We start from the raw sequence: 27823 nt of genomic DNA, 5'->3' as shown, positions 1-27823 counted from the left end.
CACTTGAGGCCAGGAGTTCAAGAGTGGCCGGGCAATATAGCAAGATCGTCACCTCCACAAAAAATTTTTAAAACATTAGCTGGGCATGGTGGTACATGCTGGTAGCCCTAGCTGCTCAGGATGGTGAGGCAGGAGAATTGCCTGAGTCTAGTAGTTAAAGGTTACAGTGAGCGATGATCACATTGCCGCACTCCAGCCTGGGGGACAGAACGAGACTCTGCCTCAACAACAACAAAAGAGGGAAAATGAGTACACTTTAAATGGATGAACTATGTAGTATGTAAATCATATCTCAATAAATGGTTAACAGGAAGAAAAAAAAAAGGCAAACTAAAGCATTTCCTGGATAAGCTTAAATGGCCTGGGGAGACAAAGGATAACAGACCACCCCAAGTGGCTGGGCTAAATGTTGGCAGCTCAAGATAAACAGAAGCCCAATTCCAATGGACAAACCACTGGAGAGGCATTTCCACTTCCAGCTATCTTTAAGGGTAGGTTGGTAAAGCAAAGATTAAGAATGAGTGAGAAAGAGATTAACCTGTATCATAAGAGTTTTATTTCTTTAAATATATTGTTCACAAATTACATAAAAATAAAGTTATGATTTAGTAAACTAAAATACATTAACATGAGAAAACACTATGCAGCTACCAAAAAATTAAATAATTATGTAAAAGAACAGGAAACAGTTTATATTTTAAAACAGAAAAGAATACAAAATAGTAATGTAAACTAAGGCTACACATAAGGGAAAATATGTAGACAGGGACAGGAAGTTAAGATGTAGAACCATGCTTAGAACCATGCCTGGCACAAAGTAAAATGTCTTTTTTTTCAAACTTTTCTTTAATATTATTAGTAGCGCTTTGCAATAAATTGTTAAAATACTGGTTGTTCAGTATTTATGATTTAAATATTCTAATGATGAATTGGATATGGCTAGGTTAGATCTGGAAGTCTTGAGCAATGGTCCTGTGGCAATTCTAACTAAAGAAACTGCAAGTTCTGACTGTGGTCAGTGGCAGCTTTCCGAGATTCTAATAGCACCTTGATTTAGCTTGAATATACAGAAACAAAGACATATGGTGACAATAAATGCCTGCAAAAGAATGCATGAGATGTGGTTGGGCACGGCAGCTCATGCCTGTAGTCCCAGCGCTTTGGGAGGTCAAGGCAGCAGATCACCTGAGGTCAGGAGTTCGAGACCAGCCTGATCAACATGCAGAAACCCTGTCTCTACTAAAAACACAAAATTAGCTGGCGTGGTGGTGCATGCCTGTAATCCCAGCTAGTTGGGAGGCTGAGGTAGGAGAATCGCTTGAACCCAGGAGGTGGAGGTTGTGGTGAGCCAACATGGAGCCATTGCACTCCAGCCTGGACAATAAGAGTGAAACTCCATCTCAAAAAAAAAAAAAAAAAAATGCATGTGATGTGTTTTTACTCTGTCACATGGTCAGGAAGGCAATCTACCTACCACTCTCCCATGTTTCTTACTACCGCGCTCAGAATTTCACGTGTCCCATTTTGAGCACTTCATGAAAATGCAAACTGAAAATACATAAATTAGGGAGACATCGTTCACATTACAAGACGATTCTTTACTTTAAAAAACCTCCGGCCGGGCGCGGTGGCTCAAGCCTGTAATCCCAGCACTTTGGGAGGCCGAGACGGGCGGATCACGAGGTCAGGAGATCGAGACCATCCTGGTTAACACGGTGAAACCCTGTCTCTACTAAAAAATACAAAAAACTAGCCGGGCGAGGTGGCGGGCGCCTGTAGTCCCAGCTACTCGGGAGGCTGAGGCAGGAAAATGGCGTGAACCTGGGAGGCGGAGCTTGCAGTGAGCTGAGATCCGGCCACTGCACTCCAGCCTGGGTGACAGAGCGAGACTCCGTCTCAAAAAAAAAAAAAAAAAAAAAAACCTCCAAATTGTTGGTATAGTCGGAGGTCGTTAATCGTCTTCAGGAATTCTGGGGTTCAGAAGCTGAAAATAAAAATTCTAGAAATCACAGTGGGCTGCATAAAAAGTGAAAAATAAAAGGAAAAAGCATCTGAACTCTTATATTAGATAGGTATATCAAGTTTGAAAGAAACCTAGAAACTTATCTACAATAATGATATATCCCTTAATCTTTCTAAAAATGGACTGTGGCATTTTACAAAAAGTTAAATTAGAATGGATAAAGAAAAATAAACCTATGGAAAATAAAATGTGTGTGTTCTGAGGAATACACTATCTTTGAGCATTAAACTTAGCTTATTTACCTCAACAGCTTTCTAAAAGCCAGAATAAAAGAAAGATGGTAGATTACAACATTCTTATTACTTGGCAGAAACAAGCATTATATCTACACAAAAATCTTCATAAACTTGAATGCTAGTTAACTAAAGAGTTCTGGATAACTGGTCAGACGCGGTGGCTCATGCCTGTAATCCCAGCATTTTGGGAGGCTGAGGTGGGTGGATCACGAGGTTAGGAGTTCGAGACCAGCCTGGCCAACACGGTGAAACCCCGTCTCTACTAAAAATACAAAACTTAGTTGGGCATGGTGGCATGCACCTGTAATCCTAGCTACTCAAAAGGCCGAGGCAGGAGAATTGCTTGAACCAGGGAGGTGGAAGTTGCAGTGAGCCAAGATCATGCCACTGTACTCCAGCCTGGGCAACAAAGCAAGACTCTGTCTTAAAAAAAAAAAAAAAGGGGTTCTGTATAATTTTATCTTCTATTATAATAACAACTAAATGTATAAGCAGCATAAACCTGTTTCAACCTCAGTGTGAGGATATTTCTTAAATACATTTGTGTATGCATAATGATTGTTGCTACTTTATAATCCAGAACTCTGCAATGTTTCTGAGCAATAACTCTATGAGAAGGACAGTAACGAAGAGCATTTAGTCACTTATCCTCTCCGGGTATCCATTTCCTCACCATGAAAATGACGAATTAGATCCAGTGATTTCTACATATGTGGACAATATATAGGAAATAGGACTAGATCTGTCTAGACTCAAAACAGACCCCAAAAACTTTCTACTTTCTATAACTTCCTGATGTCAAACTTAAAAGCGTGATTGATTTTACTTCCCTTTGTTCACTTTTCTTCCCCCATCATTTACCTTTGTCTCAAATATTCTTCACTCCCTCTCTCTCTCCCTCATTTTCCTGTTTACCTCTTTTTCTCTCCTAGCCTCCATTTGCACTCACCTTCTGTTGAACTGCAGTGCTCACAGACTGTTTTTCTGTTGTTGTTTTTGGTTTGTTTGTTTTTTGAGACCGAGTCTTATTCTGTCACCCAGGCTGGAATGCAATGGCGTGATTTTGGCTCACTGCAACCTCTGCTTCCTGGGTTCAAGTGATTCTCCTGCCTCAGCCTCCTGAGTAGCTGGGATTATAGGCGCGCCACTACACCCGGCTAATTTTTATACTTTTAGTAGAGATGGGGTTTTACCATGTTGGTCAGGCTGGTCTCCAACTCCTGACCTCATGATCTGCCCAACTCAGCCTCCCCAAAGTGCTGGGATTACAGGCGTGAGCCACCTCACCCAGCTAGATTGGTTTTTTATAGCTGCCTGGAACTGATGAACTGTGTACAGTCATCCTTTAGTTACTAATCAATCTTTCTAAAAATGGACTGTGGTATGTACCTAGTTTCTTGTACATAGGGGATTGGTTCTAGGACTCCTCACAGATACCAGTATCTAAGGATGCTCAAGTCGCTTGATACAAAATGGCATAGTATTTGTATATAACCTATGCAGATCCTCCCTTATACTTTACATCATCTTTACATTACTCATAATACCTAATACAATGTAAATGCTATGTAAGTAGCTGTCATCCTGCATTCTTTTTATCTGTACTATTTTTTTAATGTTGTTATTTGTCTTTTTTTTTCCCCAAATAATTTAAATCCACAGTTGGTTGAATTCTTAGATGCAGAATCCATAGATATGGAAGGGTGACCGTATTTTCTGATAGTCTTTCTCAAAACACACATACACACACTCCACACAGAGAGTTCATTAAGAAGTCTAGTTAATTCAGATTTGCTATTTTTTAATTTTTTTAATTATTATTTTTTTTAGAGACGGAGTCTTACTCTGTCACCCGTGCTGGAGTGCAGTGGCATGATCATAGTTGGCTGCAGCCTCCAACTCCTGGGCTCCAGTGATCCTCCTGCCTCAACCTCCTGAGTAGCTGAGACCTCAGGCGCACACCACCATGCCTGGCTAGATTTGCTGTATTTCAAAAAACTAAATCTTTAAGGTTTTCTCTAAAATTAATGACTCCAACTTCTTTTATCTTCAATTATTTTACACTATTTTAGGGATTTAAGTTGCTTTTTTCTTTTTTAAGAGACAGGGTCTGGCTCTGGCACCCAGGCTGGAGTGCAGTGGTGCTATCATAGCTCACAGTAACCTCACACACCTGGGCTCAGGTAATCCTCTCGCCTCAGTCTCCTGAGTAGCTGGAACTACAGGTACATGCATCTATGCCTGGCTAAATTTTAAATTTTTTGTAGAGATGAGGTTTCACTATGTTGCCCAGGCTAGTCTTGAACTCCTGGCCTCAAGTGATCCTCCCACCTTGGCCTCCCAAAGGCTGGGATTACAGGTGTGAGCCACTGCACCCAGCCTAAGTTGCTATTTTCTAAATACATCTTATTATCTTCACTTAAAAAAAGCACATGCCATACTGAATACTTACAAAATAATGAACAAGGCTAAATAATCCAAATACTCAACTAAAGGGGTCTGGTTATGTCAATTATGATGCGATAGCACCATAACTATTGTTAAGATTCCATTTGATATTGCTAGATGGAGGTCTGTGTATTCACCATATGTACCTTCTACTAGAAACTGTGAATATAAAGATTTAGAATAAGCCAGTCCTCCTATGTATTCCTCAAATAGTATAATTCCTCATGTAGTATGATGTCAAATTTCTTCAGTATTTGGTCATTTTTTGGTACTCAGAATCAAACAAAACTCCAGATAAAGCCTCATCAGCCTGAAACTGAGCAGGACTACCAACTTGCTCATTTTGGAGACAAACTGCAGAATCCATGACACTAGCTATACTGGCACCCACATTATACTGTTGATTCACACTGAGTTTCCCATCAATGAAAACTGTCCTTGTATCACCTCTCCCTCATTCCACTTTATCACTGATTTTTCTGCAGCTGAGTATAGGATTGTGCCTCTTCTTTATAAAAGATGATTCACCATTCCAGTCAGTCAGGATTTATCTGGACTCTGATTCAATCAATCAGTCAATTCCACAAATTCCTCCCAGGCTTGGGTCACTCACGAATTTTATCAGCATGCCATCAGCACCCTGCTGCTGTTAAGCTACTGAAAGGAACAAAGTTAGGGATAGAGATACATGGCATATGAGTACAGACCTCTCTTCAGTCTGCCTGATTCTTTCAGTAGTAAGCCAGGTTTTTATTTCACCTAACTGGATGGCCATCAGCCCATCGCCATCTTGCCCACTAAGAGAAGCGGTAAAGCAGATTTGCTAGCTAGAGAGGCAGACTTTGAAGCCAGGTCATCTGGATTCAAATTTCAGCTCTCCCATTTACTAGCTCTGGGGGCAAGTTCCTTAATCTCTTTATGCCTCTTAATCTCTTCCATATCTGTAAAATGGCAACAGAACCTAATAATTGGTTATGAGGATTAAGCTAGTTGGCATATGTAAAACATCCAAAACAGTACCTGGTATATAATAAATTTGCTATAATAATGACTACCATAGGTACCTCCTGTCAGCATCCTTCTGATGCTGCCTGTCTAGTACAGGTCTTGCTTTCTTTCTGAACTGATACTGTAGTGTAATGGTCACTAGTTATGCTACCATGCCTGGCTAATTTTGTATTTTTAGCAGAGATGGGGTTTCACCATGTTGGTCAGGCTGGTCTTGAACTCCTGACCTCGGGCGATCCACTCACCTTGGCCTCCCAAAGTGCTGGCATTACAGGCTTCAGCCACCGTGCCTGGTCAATTAGTTTCTTTTAAAAATGCTCAGTAACCATCGATAAGTAAAAATTTTGTTCAGGATCAAGGTAAAGAGAGGACAGACTCTACCTCTGGAAGAACAGGAACCCATGTGTTTATTTCCAGGGCCCGTACATTTGCTACAAATCCTCAAACACTGCTTTAATCTGGCCTTTCCCTTGAAATACAACACACACAGGCCAGGGCATATGATTCTGTTAGAACACCTGAAACTTCTCCTAAATGCCTTCATTGATCTTGAGCTTTAAGTCTTAAAGATACTCATTCTGCCATTTCCAGTCAGACAATCATTTTCCTAACATAAGAGATGTAAAATCCAAATCAGAACAAAGTACTTAGGTGTTCTGTTGTCTGCTGCCACCACGCCAGTATACTGGGCAGAAAAGCCAAATCTTTATTATTCTTCTTGTCAACATCTAACTAAAACAGTCCCTCCTGGTCTCCTTAACATTTCTATAAAGCCTATTCTCATTTGAGGGTTAATCTTTCCTGTTTGTATTCTTAGTGGTCCATGCCACTCTCTTCCAGTCACTTTTGATTTGGCATCCTATTTTCCATCCTCAGTAAATGTCTTTTTCACGCCTGAGGTCACTGGAAACAACCCAGTACTCCTTATAAAATTCCTCCTTTATTCCTCTCTGGTTGATTAGACTGTAAGTACCTTCTAAGACTCCTGAACTATTTTGCCATTGAAATAAAGTCTAGGCCGGGCGCTTTGGCTCATGCTTGTAATCCCAGCACTTTGGGAGGCCAAAGTGATCACTTGAGGCCAGGGATTCAAGACCCGCCTGGCCAAAATGGTGAAACCTCGTCTCTGCTAAATACACAAAAAATTAGCTGGGCGTGGTGTTGGGCACCTGTAGTCCCAGATGCTTGGCAGGCCGAGACATGAGAATCGCTTAAACTTGGGAAGCAGAGGTTGCAGTGAACGGTAATTGCACCACTGCACTCCACCCTGGGCAACACAGTGAAACTCTGTCTCAAAAAAAAAAAAAAAAGTCTCTATTAATGGAATTTGACTTTCTTCTTTGAATATCTGAAATTAGTCTTCTAAAATAAAAAGTCGGCTGGGCGCGGTGGCTCACATTTGTAATCCTAGCACTTTGTGAGGCCAAGGCGGGTGGATCACTTGAGGACAGGAGTTCAAGATCAGCCTGGCCAACATGGTGAAACCCTGTCTCTACTAAAAATACAAAAAAATTAGCTGGGCCTGGTGGCAGGTGCCTGTAATCCGAGCTACTCGGGAGGTTGAGGTGGGAGAATCGCTTGAATCCAGGTGAAGGAGGTTGCAGTGAGCCAAGATCCGCCACTGCACTCCAGCCTGGGCAACAGAGCAAGGCTCTGTCTCAAAAAAAAAAAAAAGAAGTAAATTTATTTTTTTTCACATCCCACATTACATTTCTTGACTAGCACAGTCAAGGGTGACAGAGAACTACTCTCTAAGGATTACCTGGGGTCTGAGTCATTTCAGAAGATTACACAGAATTTTCCACAGTTTCTGAAAGGTGAAAGCTTTCCAAGACAAAATAAAATCTGGTCGATAGCCTTTTGGATGAAGTCAGGCTGACATGTCACAGCTTTGAGCTAAACAGTGTATTCAAGTCCTACTATTTTGCTGTAAGACCCTGGATAAAGTCTTACAATGTGTAATTTATTCTTGGCCCAAGTTTCAATTCTGCTCTGAAGTAAGGTCACGAGAGAGATTTCCACAAATTTTGGTGAATTCTCTTATTTGTAAAGTTCTTCTGGGAAAGAAGTGGAGTAATTTATTCCAGGACTTGATCTACAAAGTCAAGATAAAGCCCACACTTTGTCTACATATATCTCTTTTCCTAAACTCTTATTTTGGTTAGTGTGCCCTTTCATGTAACACCAATTCTCGGCATGTCAGAATCAGATTCCAGACATGTCGACTTTACAGACATGAACAGGCCCATAGAAGTCCTTTGCATTGCCTAAATTCAGCTCCCATTAGCCACTGAGAGTCAGGATAACTCTTCATTAGGTATAATAGGTTTTTTTTCTTTTAATTTCAATGTAAATCATCACTCTTTATCTTTTAAAAAACTGCCACCATATCCATTTTTTAAAAATTTAGTTTTCCACCAGGAGTTCAAATCCCTAAATCTCTTGCTTTTGCAAATCCTTCTCTTGACTCCCCCAAAGGACTTTTTAAAAACGGATTCTTAAGATCGTCCCCAAGACCACTGGAAAACTCAAAGGTCATTTTTAGATTGACTACTCGAGAGTGGTATACATATTCCCACAACAAAATTATCTAACCCATGACCCTTAACATTGCTTTTAGTAGGCCTTAGGGGAGGAAGCCGTAACAAATCAACCAACTTTAAAATGAAAACTCCTGGAGCTGGAAATGTTCGACACTCATCTTTACAGCTCTTAGCGTGGTAATGGAGAGTGAAGGGAAACGTAGCCAAGAAAGGCATCCAAAAAGACACATTAACCAAAGACTGCTGGATGTTTACTAATATATTTTATAGTCAACTGGTTATCGCGGGGAACCAAAGAAGGGTCCAGGTGCACCAGGTAACCCTCAGAGCAACCCCGACCGCCACCGCCACCGCCGCCGCCGCCGCCGCCGCCGCAGCAGCCAGGGAAGGGCCAAGCAGGCTGCTGTGCGCACGCGCGGCCCCGGCCTTTGTATTCGGGCCGGGATTTAAAAGACCCCTGCGTGCGCGCGCGCTCGCCAGCCAACCTGCCCTGCCGTGAGGGGCGCAAGGGAGGGGCAGTGCTGGCCCCGGCATTACCTGCCCGCGTTCTCCGCTTCCATTCCCCGAGGCAGCTGATGCGGACGGCTCCACCTGCCAGGCACACGGGCGGCCGGTCTCTGTAGTACGCGTCGTACTCACTGCGGTAAGACAACCCCAGAGACCTGGGCCGGATGGCTGGCAGTACCCCAACAGTGGCTGGACTCAAGCTCCTCCCCCAGGCTTCTGCCCTCCGCCACGGACCCCCTTTCTGCGCTGCACTTCCGCCTCCTCTGAGCCAAATCCCACGCGTACTGACCGTCACGTGATGCAGGACAGCCCAATCACGCTCACCCTTTTCTCGCAGGGCGCCCCAACTCCGCCGCTTGGCTTTTCGGGAAGGGTGGAGGACCAGAAGACTGGGACTAGGAGCCCTCCGCTGACGTCAGCTTTTGTCCCCAGTATTTTCGGGGACTGGTGGACGCGTGGGCTATAGGGTGCTGACCTTTGGGTGCTGTGTATATGGGATGATGACGCTTATCAGCATTATCTAGTCCTTTCCACCCCGAAATTCGCGCCGATTAAAGACTGTTGCATTATCAGGTAATGAGATGTGAGGGAGAGACTTTGAAAGTGGAAAACCTGGTCGTCGAGGCCACTGTGCCATCTTGGGCCTCAGTTTTCTTATCTGTGAAATGAGGGTGAATGTAAAGCTCTACATAAACCGCTCTCTGCTTTACTTTGGATATGTGAGAATATTAACCTTTGACGTCTACGAGACTAGATCCCATTCGAGCATCACCTCCCATAACCTTACAGACTAACCCCACTTTTACATCTCAGTGGTTCGTAATCTTACAAACTAACCTCTCTTTTATGTCCCCGTGGTTCTTACAGCTGGCTTGTTTCATTAGTTCTCCATTTCTGTCACTGGTGTTTGTACTTTATTAAGGAACTCTTAATGGAATAGGCTTTTGGGTTTTTCTAGTTTGCAGGATGATAAAAAACGTGACTGCTGTATTTGTTAGGTTTCCTGAGTTCCTGCATATAGTAACAGGTAACTCCAAACCTTCGGTGGTTTACAGCCACAGAAGTTTATTTCTCACTCACGTGACCTGTGAGCTGGGAGATGACTGTGGCTCTGTGCTCCATGAATTTTCTTCATTCTAGGATCCAGGAAAAGGCTCTCGTGAGTAAATAAAGAAAGGTTAATTTGTAGTATATCAATTATTTAAAGTTTAAGTGAAACTTTTAAAACAGTACAGAACTTTTACAAATACCCTGTCCATTAGTAGATACTACTCAGAACCTGGCACATGGTAAATATTCAATGAATGTATGTTGAATGGATGAAAAAAAGCCCATCCTCTCTGATTTTGCCAATGGCTCAGGACCGTCGTCTAGAAAAGTCTTACATCAGGTGGCTTGTCTCAGTTATTTCAGGGAGAGAATTCTGGTGACTGAAAGTGTGTGTGAAGAGAGCAAACTTTTCTCAGGATGTCTGCACTTGGGGAATTACCTTGGGCAGCAAGGGCTTCCCTCACTGTGGGTTGCTGTGCTTCTGGGTCCTGCCAACTCCACTCAGAACCTCAAGAGACCAGGGTCCTCTGCTCAATCTTGCATGGCAAAAGAAAGTTTATGGGAGGAGGCCGGGCGTGGTGGCTCACGCCTGTAATCCCAGCACTTTGGGAGGCTGAGGCGGGCGGATCACCTGAGGTCAGGAGTTCGAGACCCACCTGGCCAACATGTCGAAACCCCATGTCTGCCACCTGTAGTCCCATCTACTCGGGAGGCTGAGGTGGGAGAATCGCTTGAACCCGGGAGGCAGAGGTTGCAGTGAGCCGAGATCGAACCACTGCACTCCAGCCTGGGCTACAGAGTGAGACTCCATCTCAAAAAAAAAAAAAAAAAAGAAAAAAAAAAAAGAAAAAAAAAAAAAGAAAAAAAAAAAAGAAAGCTTATGGGAGGAGTTGTCGGTGAGGACACTGAACCTGAAAATGGTGAAGCACTTGCAGCAAACTGGCTTTTGTCCCATCAGTGTCTCTCTCTCTCTCAACATCCTGCGTCTGAGTCTGGAAGACAAACTTTTTCTGCTTGTGAGCATGGCCCACCAGAGCTGGGGAAGCCTGGGAGATGTGTTACTCTCTTATCTTTGCCATTTGTGCCTCTACTTCAGGAGAGACTTAGTATGATAGGACAAATGATAGAACAACTGCAAAAGACAAGCCAAGTCACTTCAGCTTGTTTCCCTTTCTCCTCTTCGTAATGCCTCCTCTCCCTTTCTGGAACGTAGTGAGCTTACTTCTCTAGTAGCTAATGTTGTGCCAGTTAGTTACATCTTACTGTCAACAAGGCTTGCTATTGGGTAGGATTTGTCCAATAGTAGATTTTCATCCATAAGTGGGTACCAGTGTCCTTACTGCATATGAGGGCTTTTGAGACCAGTACAAGAATTGGTGCTAAAGACAGCAGTTATATTCAGAATAATGATGATGATGATGATGGTGGTAATTATAGCTGTTAACATTTATTGACTGTTTAATATGTGCCATGGACTGCTGTAAGTACTTTGTCTATATTAATTCATTTAATCCTTAGGATTAAATGTGAGTCAAGGTTGCATCTTTGTTTGGGCTGCTATAACAAAATATCAAAAACTGGGTGGCTTTATAGACAACGCACATTTATTTCTTAGAGTTCTGGAGGCTGGGAAGTTCACGATCGGGGTGCCTGAAGATTCAGTGTCTGGTGAGCGGACCCACTTGCTGGTTGATAGATGGTACCTTCTAGCTGTGTCTTCACGTGGTGGAAGGGAAGAGGCAGTTCTCTGGGCCTCTTTTATAAGGGCACTAATCACATTCACGAGAGCTGTGTCCTTCTGACCCAACCACCTCCCAAAGACTTCACCTAATAGCATCATGTTGGTGATTAGGTTTCAACATAGGAATTTGGTAGTGGGGGATGGGACATAAACATTCAGTGCATTGTATATAGTTCAAGTCCAAAAGCTGTCTGCTGGAGAATTCCAGCTTGCCCTGGGGAGGTCAGTTTTTTGTTTTATTTACACCTTCAACTGACTGGATGAGGCCCACCCACATTTTGGAAGGCAATCAGCTTTACTTAAAGTCTACCCACTTAAATGTTAAATCTCATCCAAAAACACTCTCACAGAAACCAAAATGTTTGACCACACATCTAAGCATAATTGCCCAGCCAACTGGACTCCTAAAATTAATAGGTAGTTATTGTTATTATCTACATTTTACAGGCAAAGAAACTGACATACAGAGAGGTTAAGTAACTTGAGCAAGGTCACACAGCTATTAAGTGGCAGAGTCAAGATTATTATTGCCAGGGCAGTGTGGCACCAGAGTCCACCCTCTCAGGGCTCTTTGGGAGCCTCGGCAGAGCGTGAGAAGGCAGAAAGACTTTAGGCAGAAGGATATTCAAAGTGTAAAGAGTCACCGAACATTGATAGCACTAAGTGCCAAATAAAACAAGAAAGCTTTCAAATCAATTACCTCAGCTTCCACCTTAAGAATTAGAGAATGAAGAGTAACTGAAACTCCACATAAGCAAAAGAAAGGAAATGATGAATATTTAGTGTAAAACAATGAAATATTGGGAGGCTGAGGTGGGTGGATCACCTGAGGTCGGGAGTTCGAGACCAGCCTGACCAACATAGAGAAACCCCGTCTCTACTAAAAAAATACAAAATTAGCCTGGTGTGGTGGCGCATGCCTGTAATCCCAGTTACTCAGGAGGCTGAGGCAGGAGAATTGCTTGAACCCTGGAGGTGGAGGTAGAAGTGAGCTGAGATTGCGCCTTGCACTCTAGCCTGGGCAACAAGAGTGAAACTCCGTCTCAGAAACAAACAAACAAACAAACAAACAAAAACAACAATGAAATAGAAAACAAAACAAGAGAAAAATCAGTGCCACCAAAGCTTGTATGTTGAGAAGATCAATAAAATTGATAAACCTCTAGTTAGGCTTAATAGAAAAAAGAGACACAATAATATGAAAATGAAAGAAGTTACATAATTACAGATTCTATGTATATTAAAAGGATCATAAGAATATTTTGGCAATTATATTTTATAACTTGAGCAACTTTGATAAAGTGGATGAATTCCCTAAGATACAAACTATCAAAGTTCACTCAAGAATAGATAACCTACATAACCCCATATTTACTAAAGAAATTCAATTTTGTTATGGTTTCGATGGTCATCCCTTCCAAGTCTCATGTTGAATTGTAATACCCAGTGTTGGAGGTGGGGCCTAGTGGGAAGTGTTTGGATCATAGGGGCAGATTTTTTGTGAATGGCTTAGCACCCTCCCTTTGGGGATGAGAGAGTTCTCTGAGTTCACACTAGATCTGGTTGTTTAAAAGTGTGTGGCATGCCAGGCATGGTGGCTCATGCCTGTAATCCCAGCACTTTGGGAGGCCAAGGCAGGTAGATCACCTGAGGTCAGGAGTTCGAGACCAACCTGGCCAACATGGCGAAACCCCATCTCTACTAAAAATACAAAATTGCTGGCCGCAGTGGCCCACGCCTGTGATCCCAGCACTTTGGGAGGCCAAGGCGGGTGGATCACGAGGTCAGGAGTTCAAGACCAGCCTGGCCAAGATGGTGAAACCCCGTCTCTACTAAAAATACAAAAATTAGCCAGGCATGGTGGCAGATGCCTTTAATCCCAGCTACTCAGGAGGCTGAAGCAGGGAATTGCTTGATCCCACCCAGGAGCTGGAGGTTGCAGTGAGCCAACATCGCACCACTGTACTCCAGCCTGGGTGACAGAGTGAGACTCCATCTCGTAAATAAATACATAAATAAATGTAAAAATACAAAATTAGCCGGGTGTGGTGTCATGCAGCATCAAATAAATAAATAAATAAATGTAAAAATACAAAATTAGCCGGGTGTGGTGGCGTGCGCCTGTAATCCCAGCTACTCGGGAGGCTGAGGCAGGACAATCGCTTGAACCTGGGGGGTGGTGGTTGCAGTGAGATTGCACCGCTGCACTCCAGCCTGGGCGACAGAGCAAGACTCCGTCTCAAAAAAAAAAAAAAAAAAAGTGTGTGGCACCTCCCCACTCTCTCTTGCTTCCATTCTCGCCTTGTGACATGCCTGTTCCCCCTTTACTTGCTGTGGCTAGAAGCTTCCTGAGGCCCTCACCAGGAGCAGATTCTGGCACCATGCTTCCTGTAGAGCCTGCAGAACTGTGAGCCAAGTAAACCTCTTTTCTTTATAAATTGCCCCGCCTCAGATATTTGTAGCAATGAAAGAATGGAGTAACACAAATTTGTAATTAAAAACCTTCCTGCCGGGCGCGGTGGCTCAAGCCTGTAATCCCAGCACTTTGGGAGGCCGAGACGGGCGGATCACAAGGTCAGGAGATCGAGACCATCCTGGCTAACACGGTGAAACCCCGTCTCTACTAAAAAATACAAAAAAAAAAACTAGCTGGGCGAGGTGGTGGGTGCCTGTAGTCCCAGCTACTTGGGAGGCTGAGGCAGGAGAATGGCGTAAACCCAGGAGGCGGAGCTTGCAGTGAGCTGAGATCCGGCCACTGCACTCCAGCCTGGGCGACAGAGCGAGACTCCGTCTCAAAAAAAACAAAAAAACAAAAACCTTCCTACAACAAAAACGCCAGGCCCAACTGGGTTCACCAGTGAATTACAGCAGACAATTGAGGAAGAAATAAAACCAATCCTGTTCAGATCTTCCAGAATATTGAAGAAAAAGGAACATTTTCCAACTCATTCTATAAGGGCAACATTACCTCATTACCAAAAGTAGAAAAATGTGGCAAGAAAAGAAGCAACAGGCTAATACTATCATGAATATAATTCTGAACAAAATTTATCAAATTGAATCCAACTCTCTCTCTCTCTATATATATATTCCAATAATATATAAAAAACAAAATTAACCAGGTAGAGTTCATCTGAGTAATACAAAATTGGTTCAACATTTGAAAATCAGTCTGTATAATTCATCACATTAACACATTTTTTAAAAAGTGTGATTATCTTCATAGATGCGGTTTAAGCATTTGACAAAATCCAACATTCATTTGTAATGAAAACTTTTAGCAGGCCGGGCACGGTAGCTCATGCTTGTGATCCCAGCACTTAGGGAGGCTGAGGCGGGCAGATCATGAGGACAGGAGATCGAGGCCATCTTGGCTAACACGGTGAAATCCCATCTCGACTAAAAATACAAAAAAAAATTAGCTGGGTGTGGTGGTGGGTACCTGTAGTTCCAGCTACTCGGGAGGCTGAGGCCGGAGAATGGTGCGAATCTGGGAGGCAGAGGTTGGAGTGAGCCGAGATTGCACCACTGCACTCCAGCCTGGGTGACAGAGCGAGACTCCGTCTCAAAAAAAAAAATTAGTAATGTAGAAACAGAACTGGGAACTTCCTTGTGAACTTCCTCAAGATTGATAAATGACAGCTATTTAAAAAAAAAAAGCCCATCTTTATTCATTGCTCAAGTGCTGGTTTATGTAGAAAATCCTGTGGAACCTACAAAAACCTGGTACAACTAATAAGTGAGATTTGCAAGGTTGCAAGATAAAATATCAGTGTAGGAAGATCAATTGTAGTTTATGTACTAACAACAAACAATTAGAAAAAATACCATTCACAATAGCATCAAAAAGATGAAATATTTGAGGATAGAGCTGACAAAAGATATGCAAGACTTGTATCATAAAAAGTGAAAAGCATTGCTGATAGAAATTGGGTAAGAACTAAATAAGTACATGGATATGTTGTATTCATGGATCAGAAGACCAAATATTGTGAAGATGTTTAAAGATTCAATTTAATGCTAACCATCATCCAGGTAAGCATTTTTGGGTAGAAATTGACAAAATGATTCTAAAATTTATATGGAAATGCAAAGATCTAGAATAACTAAAGCTGGGAGAGCTAATACTGCCTGACTTAAGAATTATTATAAGGCTACAGTAATCAAGACAGTGTTGGCCGGGTGCAGTGGCTCATGCCTGTAACCCCAGCACTTTGGGAGGCTGAGGCAGGCGGATCACCCAAGGCCAGAAGTTTGACAACAGGCTGGCCAACATGGTGAAACCCTGTCTCTGCTAAAAAATACAAAAATTAGCCAGACATGGTGGCACATGCCTGTAGTCCCAGCTACTCAGTAGGCTGGGATGGGAGATAGCTTGAACCCCGGGAGGTGGAGGTTGCAGTGAGCCGAGATCATGCTACTGCACTCCAGCCTGGGCAACAGAATGATTCCTTGTCTCACACACACACACAAAAAAGACAGTGTAGTATTGGCATCAAGAAAGATAAATATATCAGTGCAACAGAAACAGAATAAAGTCCAGAAATAGACACATACATACATGGACAAGTGAACTGATTTTCAACTAAGCTTCAAATGCAGTTCAGATATCTATATGCAAAAACAAAACAAAGTTGTACCCATGATGCAGGGCAGGCAAGCCCTTAGCCCAGGAGTGTCACCCGGGAAATAAATAATGCAAGAGTGAGCTGATGATAGAAGAAAACAGTTTTATTGAGGCAGCAGTGTTACAACTCCAAGACTGCTCCTTCAGAGCAAGGCTGCCCCATAGACAGTGTGCTCAGAGTAGCAGCTCAGAGGCAGTTCTCAGTCATACTTATACCCACTTCTAATTATATGCAAATCAAGGGGCTGAGTATGCAGAAATTTCTAGAAAAAGGGAGGTAACTTTTGAGTCTTTACCATGGAAAGGAGTGGTAGCGTCTGGGTGTTGCCATGACAAAACTAAACTGACATGGCACATTAGTTGGTGTGTTTTATGGAGAAGAGCTTCCACGTCTTCCCTATTTTAGTTGCTCCTCAATCCGGTCCTGTATCCAAGCTCCACCTTGGGAGTCAAGTGCCGCCTCCTGCCTCACCTATACCTCACACCATACAAAAAAACAAAATGGATCATGGACTTAAATGTAAAACCCAAAGCTGAAAAACTTCTAGAAGAAAATATAGAAGACATTATTTATGACCCTGGGTTATATTTTTTAAATATAATAGAAAAGGGAAAATTGATAAATTGTACTTCATTAAAATTAAACACTTCTCTCAAAAATTAATAAAAAGCAATAAACTGGGAGAAAATATTTGCAGATCATATCTGATGAAGGGCTTGTGTCCAGAACATATAAAAGAACACTCAAAACCCATAAGAAAACAACTCAGTTTTAAAAATGGGCAAAAGATTTGAGCAGATGAATCACCAAAGAAAATAGAAGCACAAGAAAATAGGGTCATTTGTCATTTAACAATAGGATACATTCTGAGAAATGTCACTAGGTGATTTTGTCATTGTAAAAATATTATAGAGTGTACTTCCACAAATCTAGATGGTGCAGCCTGCTATATACCTAGGCTATGTTGTATGGCCTGTGGTTCCTAGGCTACAAACCTGTTCAGCATGTTACTATAGTGAATACTGTAGGCAATTGTAATGCAATAGTAACTATGTATCTAAACTTAGAAAAGGTACAGTAAAAATACAGTATTAGGCCCGGCATGGTGGCTCACACCTGTAATCCCAGCACTTTGGGAGGCCAAGGCATGTGGATCACCTGAGCTCAGGAGTTCAAGACCACTCTGGGCAACATGGTGAAACCCCATCTTTACTAAAATACAAAGAAAACTTAGCTGGGTGCAGTGGCGGGCGCCTGTAGTCCCAGCTACTTGGAAGGCTGGGGCAGGAGAATCGCTTGAACCTGGCAAGCAGAGGTTGCAGTGAGCCGAGATTGAACCACTGCACTCCAGCCTGGGCGACAGAGCAAGACTCCGTCTCAACAACAACAACAACAAACCAAACCAAACAGTGTTAAAGATAAAAAAATGTAGCAGGCACTTACCATGAATAGAGCTTGCAGGACTCCTTGTTGCTCTGGGTGAGTCAGTGAGTGAATGCGAAGGTCTAGGACATTACTGTACACTACTGTAGACTTTATAAACGCTGTACACCTAGGTTACACTAAGTTTATAAAAAAGTAATTTTCTTCGATAATATGTTAACCTTAGCTTTCTGTAACTTTACAAACTTTATAATTTTTTAAACTTTTTGACCTTTTTGTAATAACACTTAGCTTAAAACACACATTGTACAGCTATAAAACATTTCTTATGTCCTTATTCTATAAGCCTTTTTTCTGTTTTTAGTTTTTTTTTTTTTTACTTTTAAAAATTTTGTGAAAAATTAAGACACAAACACACACATTAGGCTAGGCCTACACAGGGTCAAGATCGTCAATATCACTGTCTTCCACCTCCACATCATGTCCCACTGGAAGGTCTTCAAGGGCAGTACACAAGGAGTCGTCCTCTCCTCTGATAACAGTGCTTTCTGGAGTACCTTCTGAAGGATCCGGCTGAGGCTGTTTTACAGTTAACTTTTTTTTTTTTTTAAAAGAATAAAAAGAGTACACTGTAAGATAAGCATAGAAGTATAGTAAATCGATATATCAGTAACAAGATTTATTGTCAAGTATTATGTAGTGTACGTAATTGTATGTGGTATACTTTTAGATGACTGGCAGCATGGTGTGTTTACACCAGCGTCACCATGAACACATGGTGTTTGACAGTTATGATGTCATTAGGCTATAGGATTTTTTCAGGTTCATTGTAATTTTATGGGGCCATCGGTCACGTATGTGGTCCATTGACTGAAATGTTGTTATGCAGCATATGACTATCAACACATGAATGTCTGTGTTGATAGTCAGACATTTAAATATTTTTAATATGGTGTGGGGTATGTGTCCAAGGATTTTTATGTTTTTTTTTTTTTTTGCATATGAAAATATCTGAATCATTAGTCATGAGAGAAATGTAAATTAAAACCAAAATGAAAAACCATTACCCACATATTAGAATAGCTAAAATAGAAAAGACTGACCAGAGCAAATGTTGGAGAGGATTTGAAGGAACTGGATGGGGATGTCTCATATGTCTCATACACTGCTGATGGGAATGTAAAATTGTACAGCTCGGCCAGGTGTGATGGCTCATGCCTGTAATCTCAGTACTTTGGGAAGCCTAGGTGGGTGGATCACATGAGGTCAGGAGTTCTGAGACCACCCTGGCCTGCGTGGTGAAACCCCGTCTCTACTAAAAATTATACAAATTAGCCAGGTATGGTGGCACCTGCCTGTAATCCCAGATACTCAGGAGGCTGATGCAGGAGAATCGCTTGAACTCAGGAGCCAAGATCATGCCACTGCACTCTATCCTGGGCGACAGAGCAAGACTGTTTGAGAATGAATGAATGAATTAATTAATTAATAAATAGCCGGGCATGGTGGCTCATTCTTGTAATCCCAGCACTTTGGGAGGCCGAGGCAGGCGCATCACCTGAGGTCAGGAGTTCAAGACCAACCTGGACAACATGGTGAAACCCCGTCTCTACTAAAAATAATTTAGCTGGGCATGGTGGCATGTGCCTGTAATCTCAGCTACTTGGGAGGCGGAGGCAAAAGAATCACTGGAACTAGGAAGGCGGAGGGTGCAGTGAGCCAAGTTCGTGCCACTGCACTCCAGCCTGGTGACAGAGCAAGACTCTGTCTCAAAAAAATAAATAAAATAAAAAATAAAAATAAATAATAAATTTGTATAGCTGCTTTGGAAATTCATTTGGCAATTTCTTTTTTTTTTAATTAATTTTTTTTTTTTTGAGACGGACTCTTGCTCTGTTGTCTAGGCTGGAGTACAGTGGCACTATGTCAGCTCACTGCAACCTCCACCTCCTGGGTTCAAGCAATTCTCCTGCCTCAGGCTCCTGAGTAGCTGGGACTACAGGCACACACCACCACACCTGGCCAATTTTTGTATTTTAGTAGAGACGGGGTTTACCGTGTTGCCCAGGCTGGTCTCAAACTCCTGAGCTCAGACAGTTCTCCCTCCTCGGCCTCCCAAAATGCTAGGATTTTAGGCGTGAGCCATCGCACCTGGCCTGGCAATTTCTTAAAAAGTTAAATATACCTTCCATATGCTCTAGTAATTCTTCTCCTAGAGATGTACCTAATAAAAATGGAAGCCCGTGTTATCAGAAAGACTTCTATACCAGTCTTCCTCATATACAAGCAGTGTCAACCTAAAATAACCAAAAGGGTCAAAATCTAACCTAAAGAGGGTTTATTCAAGCACAAAGAGTAAGAATGGACCACCTGGAAACACCAACTCCAAAGGAATGGAGTCAGCGTTCTGAAGTAAGAAAGTTAAGATTTCATTTGTATAGGCAGAGACAGGAGTTTTTAGCAGGATTTCAACACTTTTCATACAAGATTGGCACAAAGTTACAGAAATTCGGTTGGTTATACGCAGTGTTTCTTTTTGGGAAAGGGTGCATTTAACATTTTTTACAGAGGGTGTAATACTCATGGGTTTTCTGTTATCTGGTCTCAGCAAAGCAGGACAATAAAGGGCAAATTAATCATAACAAGGGTCATTAAGAAGGCAGGAGGTTTTTGTCACTGTCATTTTTCTCTAGTCATTGTATAGAACAAGAAAAGAATGTGAGTTAATATATAATCTGAGAACAGAAGTTGTAACCATATGTACTCAGATTAGTCACATCTCTCTCAAGGCTTAACAGTATTTTTTTTAAGGTTCCAACATCTTTTAAATTTTATTTATTTACACATCAACAACTAGAAACAACCAAAATGTTTACCAATAATTGAATAGATAAACCAATTATAGTCTAAACCCACCTAGCAATAAAAAGGAGTGAATTACTAAGACATGCAACAACGTGGATGAATCTCAAAAAACTGAGCTGCAAGAAATAAGCAACACAAAAAATAGTACATACTGTATAATTCTATTTATGTAACATTCCAGAAAATGCAAACTAACTTATAGTGACAGAAAACAGATCTGTGATTACCCAGGGAAATAAGGCCGTGGAGGAGGGAGGAAGTAGAAAGAAGCACTAAGAAACATCTGAGGGTTTGGGTATGTTCATTATCTTGATTATGGTAATGGTCTCACATATGTCACACATCATATTGTATACTTTAAATATGTGCAGTTTATCGTATGTCAAATATACCTCTATAAAGCTCTTTAAAAATATGAGTATTGTGATTTGTCATACATACAACATTAATCCTTCAGAATTTAGCCTTGCACTAACTTTTTTTTTTTTTTTTTTTGAGACAGAGTCTTGCTCTGTTGCCCAGGCTGGAGTGCAGTGGCGCGATCTCAGCTCACTGCAACCTCCACCTCCTGGGTTCAAGCGATTCCCCTGCCTCAGTCTCCCGAGTAGCTGGGATCATAGGCGCCTGCTACCATGCCCAGCTAATTTGTGTGTGTGTATATATACATATATATATATTTTAATATATATATATTTTAGTAGAGATGGGGTCTTGCCATGTTGGCCAGGCTGGTCTCAAACTTAGGGCCTCAAGTGATCCGCCCGCCTTGGCCTCCCAAAGTGCTGGGATTACAGGCGTAGGCCACCGTCCCCGGCCCTTGCACTAACCTTTTACTTAAAAATCAACCCATAATCAAAACAATCGAAAAATGCCTGGATTATATTATGTCCATTTCAGATTTCCCGTTTCCCAGTAGCACCAGGTCATAAGGCCACAGCTGTCTGGATGTGGCTCTATTTCGGGTATCAAAAGACGCCAAACACAGGGACAGTGAGTGCCTTTAACTTAACTCACAAGAGGTCACAGGAGGGTGACCTCCCGTAAAAGCACGCAAATGCTCAATGTGTGACTCCACCCCTCCTAAAAAGTGGTAAAGGCGTGCGATTTCCTTTGTGTGCACGAAAGTACAAATGATGTAATAATAGTCCACGGCCTGGCCTTAGACTCCACATCTGCCAGGAAAATTTAACTATAGGGAGAGTGATGGAGGCGCTGTGAGCCTGGGGCTGAGAACGTGTAGGAATTGGTTAAAAAAAAAAAAAAAAGTCAGTGTCTTTCTCCCAGCGTCCCACTTCCGCCTGCGTCACGTACCTGCGCCGGCAGCGCTCTTGCTTTCCTGTCCGGTGCGATCCCCAGTCACTGTACTTTGGGTCCGGCACGCTTGCCGTCTGCTTCGTGTGCCCTCACACCGGTTGCCCAGCATCCCTGCAGTTCACGGTACAGTCTCTTCTAGGGCGCATGTATAGGGGCAGAGCGAAGTGAAGTCCACAGTTCTAGAGGTAGAAGGGGCGCGGGGAAACCACCTGGTGTCGGCCTTCCGCTTGCTGATCAAGAGCTTGCTTTAATGCCGCAGGCCAGCGCCCCTCACTGATAAACGTTTGGGACTGGGCCTCGGCCTGGAGGGCGTTCGTCCTCTCCTTGCCCTCAGCTCATATAGGAGGAAACCGAGGCGTGGCATTGGGCGAGAACCCTGGTGCCCTGACCGCGCACTTCCCGCACCTCCGCCGCCGGTGTCTGGTATCCAGCGCTGGCTGGAGCGCCTCAGCCCTGGCGCGGTGTAGTTATGAGCTGGAACTTCTGACACTGCCCCTTCCTTCCCCGTCCAGCCTGCCGACCATGCCCGCGGGCGTGCCCATGTTCACCTACCTGAAAATGCTGACAGCCAGTCTCCTGGCCATGTGCGCAGGGGCAGAAGTGGTGCACAGATACTACCGACCGGAGCTGGTGAGTGCGGGAGGGCTCATGTTTTATTTTTGAGCCAAATGCATCTCATTTCTTTGTTAATTACCCAGCCTTAAGCATTCCCTTACAGCAATGCAGATGCTCCTGGACCACTCCATTCTCCCTGTGGCAGCAAAAGTGATCTTAAACGAAATTAGGATCACATTTGCTCTGGGCCCAAAACCTTTGGATGGCATCCCATTGCATCTAGGGCAATGCATGGCCTGTGAGGTCTTACACAGTCTGGCCGCTGCCTACCTGTGGCCCATCTGCCACCATTTTACCAGTTCTTTCCCCTGTTAACATTCACACCTGCTTCCTTGCTGTTTCTCCAATTCATCAAACCTGTCCCCATTTCGGGGCCATTCTTTTTCTTATCCTTGGCATGTCCTCCTCCCTTCTACCCCCCAACAACTTGGCTTGGTTTCCTTCTTCAGAACTTCAAGTCTTAGCTCAAATCTCTCCTCCAGCAATGAGAGTCCTTGGGCTAGCTCCCAAAGAATTCCTCCTCTGCGATTCCGTCTCATCCTTTGTTTCCATAGAGCACTTGTCTGCAGTTCTTTGTCTATTCATTTGTTCTTTGTCAGTTTGCTTCAGTAGAATGTAAGCTCCAGACTGTGTCTGTCTGGTTCATTCTTGTATCTCAACTGCTTGGAATGTAGCAGACACTCAATAAGTGTTTGTCGAATGAAGGATGAGTGAATATAGGTATTCAAAGGAGGGAGAAATTTAAATTAATTTTAATAAGCATTCATTAAATTAGGAACTGAAATTGAAGGTTCTTTTCAGGAATTGTAGTCTTGGGGAGGTGGAGATGAGAAAGTATGGCACAGATGATTATAAGAATGTGCTGTTATGCTATAGGTGTGAATAGTGGTTTGGAGCACAGTATTGGGAGCAGTCATTTCTGTTTGGACTCTGCCTGGACAGGTAACACTTACAGAGAATCATTAGTGTTTCTTTTTAAAGAAATTTTTATGAAAAATAATTTTTAAAAAATTAGAGACAGGTCTCATTCTGTTGCCCAGGTTGGAGTGCAGTGGTGCAATCAGAGCTCACCGCAGCCTCACATTTCTGGGCTCAATCAATCCTCCTGCCTCAGCCTCCTAAGTAGCTGGGATGACAAGTGTGCACCGTCACACCTGGCTAATTTTTAAATTTTTTGTAGAGACAAGGTCTCAAAATGTTGCTCAGGCTGATCTCCAACTCCTGGCTTCAAGAAGTCCTCCCACCTTGGCCTCTGAAAGCGCTGGGATTACAGGTGTGAGCCAGTGTGCCTGGCTCCATTTGTATTTGCACTTATGTTGTATTTTTATTTTTTGAGTTGGAGTCTCACTCTGTCACCCAGGCTGGAGTGCACTGGTGTGATCTGATTTCACTGCAACCTCTGCCTTCTGGGTTCAAGCAAATCTCATGCCTCAGCCTCCTGAGTAGCTAGGATTACAGGCGTACACCACCATGTGTAGCTAATTTTTTCTATTTTTTGGTAGAGATGGTGTTTCACTGTGTTGGCCAGGCTGGTCTTGAACTCCTGGCCTCAAGTGATCCACCTGCCTCTGCCTCCCAAAGTGCTGGGGTTACAGGCGTGAGCCACCGTGCCTGGCCCATTTGTATTTTTAACATGAGTTAATTGTCACTACAATTTTGAAGGTGTAATTCCTGTTTTCACATGAGAAACAGATTGAGAAGAGTGAAGTTGATTTCTCAAAGTCACATAGCTTAATGAGGTGATTGAAGGATCTGAAACCCAAGCTTTCTGTTTTGTATGTCTCTTTTTCGCTCCTGTTCATAAAATAATCCAGTACTCTTGTAAAACATTCAAACTGAATTCAAGTATGTAGAGTAAAAAGTGAAAATCCCCCCTCTTATAACCTGCTTTCTCCTGTCTGCTCCCCACACGTAACTACTGTGTCTTGTTTGGGGAATATCCTTCGCCTCTTCTCACTGGTGTTGAATGCCCACTGATACGGGTTGGATATTTGTCCCTTCCAAACTGCACGCCAAAATGCGATCCCCAATGTTGGAAGTAGGGCCTGGTGGGAGGCGTTCGGGTCATGGGAACGAATCCGTCATGAATGGCTTGGTGCCCTCCCTGTGGTGATGAGTGAGTTCTCACTTTATTAGTTCACGAGAGCTGGTTGTTTAAAAGAGGCTGGCTTGCTCTCTCACTCCCTCTCTTGCCATGTGTTACACCTGCTCCCACTTTGCCTTCTGCCATGAGTTAAAGCTTTCTGAGGCCTCACCAGAAGCTGGACCAATGCTGGTGCCATGCTTGTACAGCCTGCAGAACCACAAGTCAAATAAACCTTTTTTCTTTATAAATTACCCAGCCTCGGGCAATGCAAAATGGATGAATGCACCTGTGCATGCGTGGACTCACACACACACAGTTTGTGGAATGTTTTTCCTTCATGTGAATAGGAGTTCATGTACACATTTCTCTGCAGCTTCCTTGTTTTGGTTAACATCTACATAAATAGACGTTTGTGTATATTAAATCTTTTTAACTATTGCATAGTATTTCATAATATAACTATGACATTTATTTGATCAATCCCTTATTGACATTTAGGTAGTACGTAGTTTTTGTACAAACAGTGCTGCAAGAGCTCTTTCTTACAACTTCAGAGTGCTTTTCTTTTGAAAAGGGTTCTATTGAGCATCAGGGATACCTAGTGGAGACAAAGTGACAAGAACCTTCCACAGTAATGCAGTTTAGTGTATAGCTTGTGCAGGAATAGACATCAGGCAGGCCTTGCAAAAGAAGGAATGCCTGGGATTTGCCCTTGGGAAATTGACCTTTGATTCACCCATTTCATTATAATTGGGAATGTGCAAGGGTTGTTACAGCAGCTACCTGTACCTTGGGAGGAGATAGAATGAAGCCACGGTCTTTAGAAGGGCCATATTGAAGGATCTAAGGCCACCTCAGTTTGATTGGTTGGTGACATTGGCAATGAAGTATCTCTGTAGGAACTTGAAGGCCCAGGTGGCTGGCTGTGTGTCGGAAGCAGTGTGCTTCATTAACATTTATATGTTCTTTACCTAAGGTCTTTTGGTATTGCTCCAGCAATTACTGTCACTATTGTTAACCACTTTGTTCTTTGTAACAAAGCCGGATCACAAGTCCTTTAGTCTGAGAACTGGAAGGTCTGGGCAGAGTCGAACAGAGGAGACCATGATGACTGCCCAGACTTGTGCTTTAGTGCTGGGTTGGGGAGAACTGCTACAGGTGCTTTGTTTTAGTTGTCCATCTCAGATCATCTGAATAGCAAAGGAGACGACTCTGTTGTAGTTCAGGTTGAAAGCTAGGAGTTGTCTTTAATTCTTCTCTCATACTGTACATATCAGTAGATCCCATTGGATTAACCTGAAAAGTACATCCAGATGCTGCCTGCTTCTCACCACCTCTGTTGCTGCTACCCAATTCAATCCACTGTCAGTTACTTTCACCTGTTGTTGTAATAGCTTTCTGACCTGTCTTCTGCCTTCCACTCTTGCTCTCCTGTGGTCTATTCTCAGCAAAGCTACTGTTGTCATCTCTGTACACTTGAATGAAGACATGCCACTCTTCTCAGAACTCTCCAGTGTCTTCCCATTTCAGCGTGAAAAACACTGGAGACTTTATCTCCCCACTCCCTTTTTCCTCTGCCCTTTTCTCCCCTTAACCTCCCCGTGAATACTTTGTGCCGGCTATACTGACAATCTTGCTTCTCCTTGAACATGAAGCCACACTCCTGCCTTAGGTCCTCTGCACCTGTGGTTCCATCTGCCTGAAATGCTCCTAGGTAACTGCATGGCTGACTCCCTCATCCTGTTTCATGTCTTTGTTCAGAAGTCATCTTCTGAACACCAGTAAGTACACAGAAAGATGCTCAGCACTATTAGCCACCAGAGAAAGGCAAATCAAAACCACAATGAAATACCACCTCATATCCACTACAATGGCTATAGTAAAACAGATAGTAACAAGTGTTGTCAAGGATGTGGAGAAATTGAAAGCCTCACGCGTTGTTGATGGGAATATAAAATGGTGCAGTGGCTTCAGAAAAGCCTGGTAGTTCCTCAAGCAGTTAAACATTAGAGTTTCCATATGACCCAGCAATTCCACTTTTAGGTTTATGCCCAATAGATGTGAAAACACATATCCACACAAAAACTTGTATATGAATATTCAGAGCAGTATTATTCATAATATCCAAGCGGCGGAAAATCCAAATGCCTTTTAGCTGATGGATAGATGGTATATCCATACAATGGAGCATTATTGAGTAATAAAAAATGAAATACTGATACAAGCTACAACATTGATGAACCTTGAAAACATTACGCTACATGAAAGAACACAGAGGACCACATATAATATGATTCAATTTATAGAAAATATCCAGAATAGGCAAATCTATATAGACAAAAAGAAGACTAATAGTTGTCTATGGATATGTGGGGGAGGGTTGTATGGAAATGAAAGTGGCTGCTAATAAGTATGGGGTTTCTTTTTGGGGTAATGAAAATGTTCTAAAATGTATTGTGGTGATAGATGCACAACTCTGAATACCTTCCTTGAATGCAAGGATTTTGTATTTTTTTGCATACTGCTTTATGCTTTGCATATAATAGGCACTTAATATTTTTGAATTAATAAATCAATTCCTAACGCTTATTTTCTATGCCATGCACATGGTAGAGAGTCAGTAGATGGTGCAGGAGTGAATTTCCAAATGTGGAAAGTTTTATTCAAAGCTGTGAACCTGTCCATTGATTGCGATGCCAGCTATCCTCTGTGAGTCCTGCAGTACGTAATACCGAAGACCTTGCCAGGATGATAGACTCATAAACACAGGGTTAGAGAGGGACTTAGATCAACCAGAGCGTCTCATAATAAAGATCTATCATTGAGTAGCAAGTAGGGGAACTTTTTGTTATTTTTTACTCTTTAAAGTCTTTCAGGTTACATTGAATTGCAGCCTTATTAAGGGTTAGAAATTTGTGTTTTTTGTTTTGTTTTTTTTGCAGACAATACCTGAAATTCCACCAAAGCCTGGAGAACTCAAAACGGAGCTTTTGGGACTGAAAGAAAGAAAACACAAACCTCAAGTTTCTCAACAGGAGGAACTTAAATAACTATGCCAAGAATTCTGTGAATAATAAGTCTTAAATATGTATTTCTTAATTTATTGCATCAGACTACTTGTCCTTAAGCACTTAGTCCAATGCTGACCGCAAAAGGAGGTGCTCAGTGGATGTTTAGCCTATACGTTGAAATTTAATTATGGTTTGATTGATATTTCTTGAAAATCAATCAAATATGTGCCAAAGCACATATCATCAGACTCATGAATATGGTTTGAAAGATAGTCAGTCTTGAATATAATTTGAAATAGAATATTTGTAAGTCTACTATGTGGGTTGTCTTTATTTCATATAAATTAAAAAATTATTTAAAACTA

The 27823-nt window shown here is 42.4% G+C and overlaps 2 protein-coding genes across 7 annotated transcripts in view; one reads left to right on the top strand and one right to left on the bottom strand.

Annotated features, from left to right (window-relative positions):
- The window catches only part of TDG (thymine DNA glycosylase), a 23134-nt gene extending 14083 nt beyond the window's left edge, over positions 1 to 9051 (bottom strand). For both annotated transcript variants that reach the window (XM_015152623.3, XM_015152624.3), the window contains exon 1: positions 8796 to 9051. In XM_015152623.3, coding sequence (XP_015008109.3) covers positions 8796 to 8818 — 23 coding nt within the window. In that variant the 5' untranslated portion in view covers positions 8819 to 9051. The remainder of the gene's footprint in view (positions 1 to 8795) is intronic.
- Positions 8760 to 27823, top strand: UQCC6 (ubiquinol-cytochrome c reductase complex assembly factor 6). 5 transcript variants are annotated; one of them, XM_077952499.1, is made up of 3 exons: positions 8760 to 8901; positions 22259 to 22376; positions 27390 to 27823. In XM_077952499.1, exons 2-3 carry the CDS (start codon positions 22269 to 22271, stop codon positions 27495 to 27497), a joined length of 216 nt encoding a protein of 71 aa, XP_077808625.1. In that variant the 5' UTR covers positions 8760 to 8901; positions 22259 to 22268; the 3' UTR covers positions 27498 to 27823.

Source organism: Macaca mulatta, chromosome 11 (assembly GCF_049350105.2).
Source record: "Macaca mulatta isolate MMU2019108-1 chromosome 11, T2T-MMU8v2.0, whole genome shotgun sequence".
Taxonomy (NCBI): domain Eukaryota; kingdom Metazoa; phylum Chordata; class Mammalia; order Primates; family Cercopithecidae; genus Macaca; species Macaca mulatta.
The sequence above is the reverse complement of the archived record's forward strand: the minus strand, read 5'-3'. Positions and strand labels throughout refer to the sequence as shown.

Bases quoted from the DNA above. Each gene is read 5' to 3' on its own strand.
- UQCC6 (XM_077952499.1), top strand. From the start codon at position 22,269: ATGCCCGCGGGCGTGCCCATGTTCACCTACCTGAAAATGCTGACAGCC. The intron at 22,377-27,389 runs GTGAGTGCGGGA...TTTTTTTTGCAG, and splicing joins GATACTACCGACCGGAGCTG to ACAATACCTGAAATTCCACC.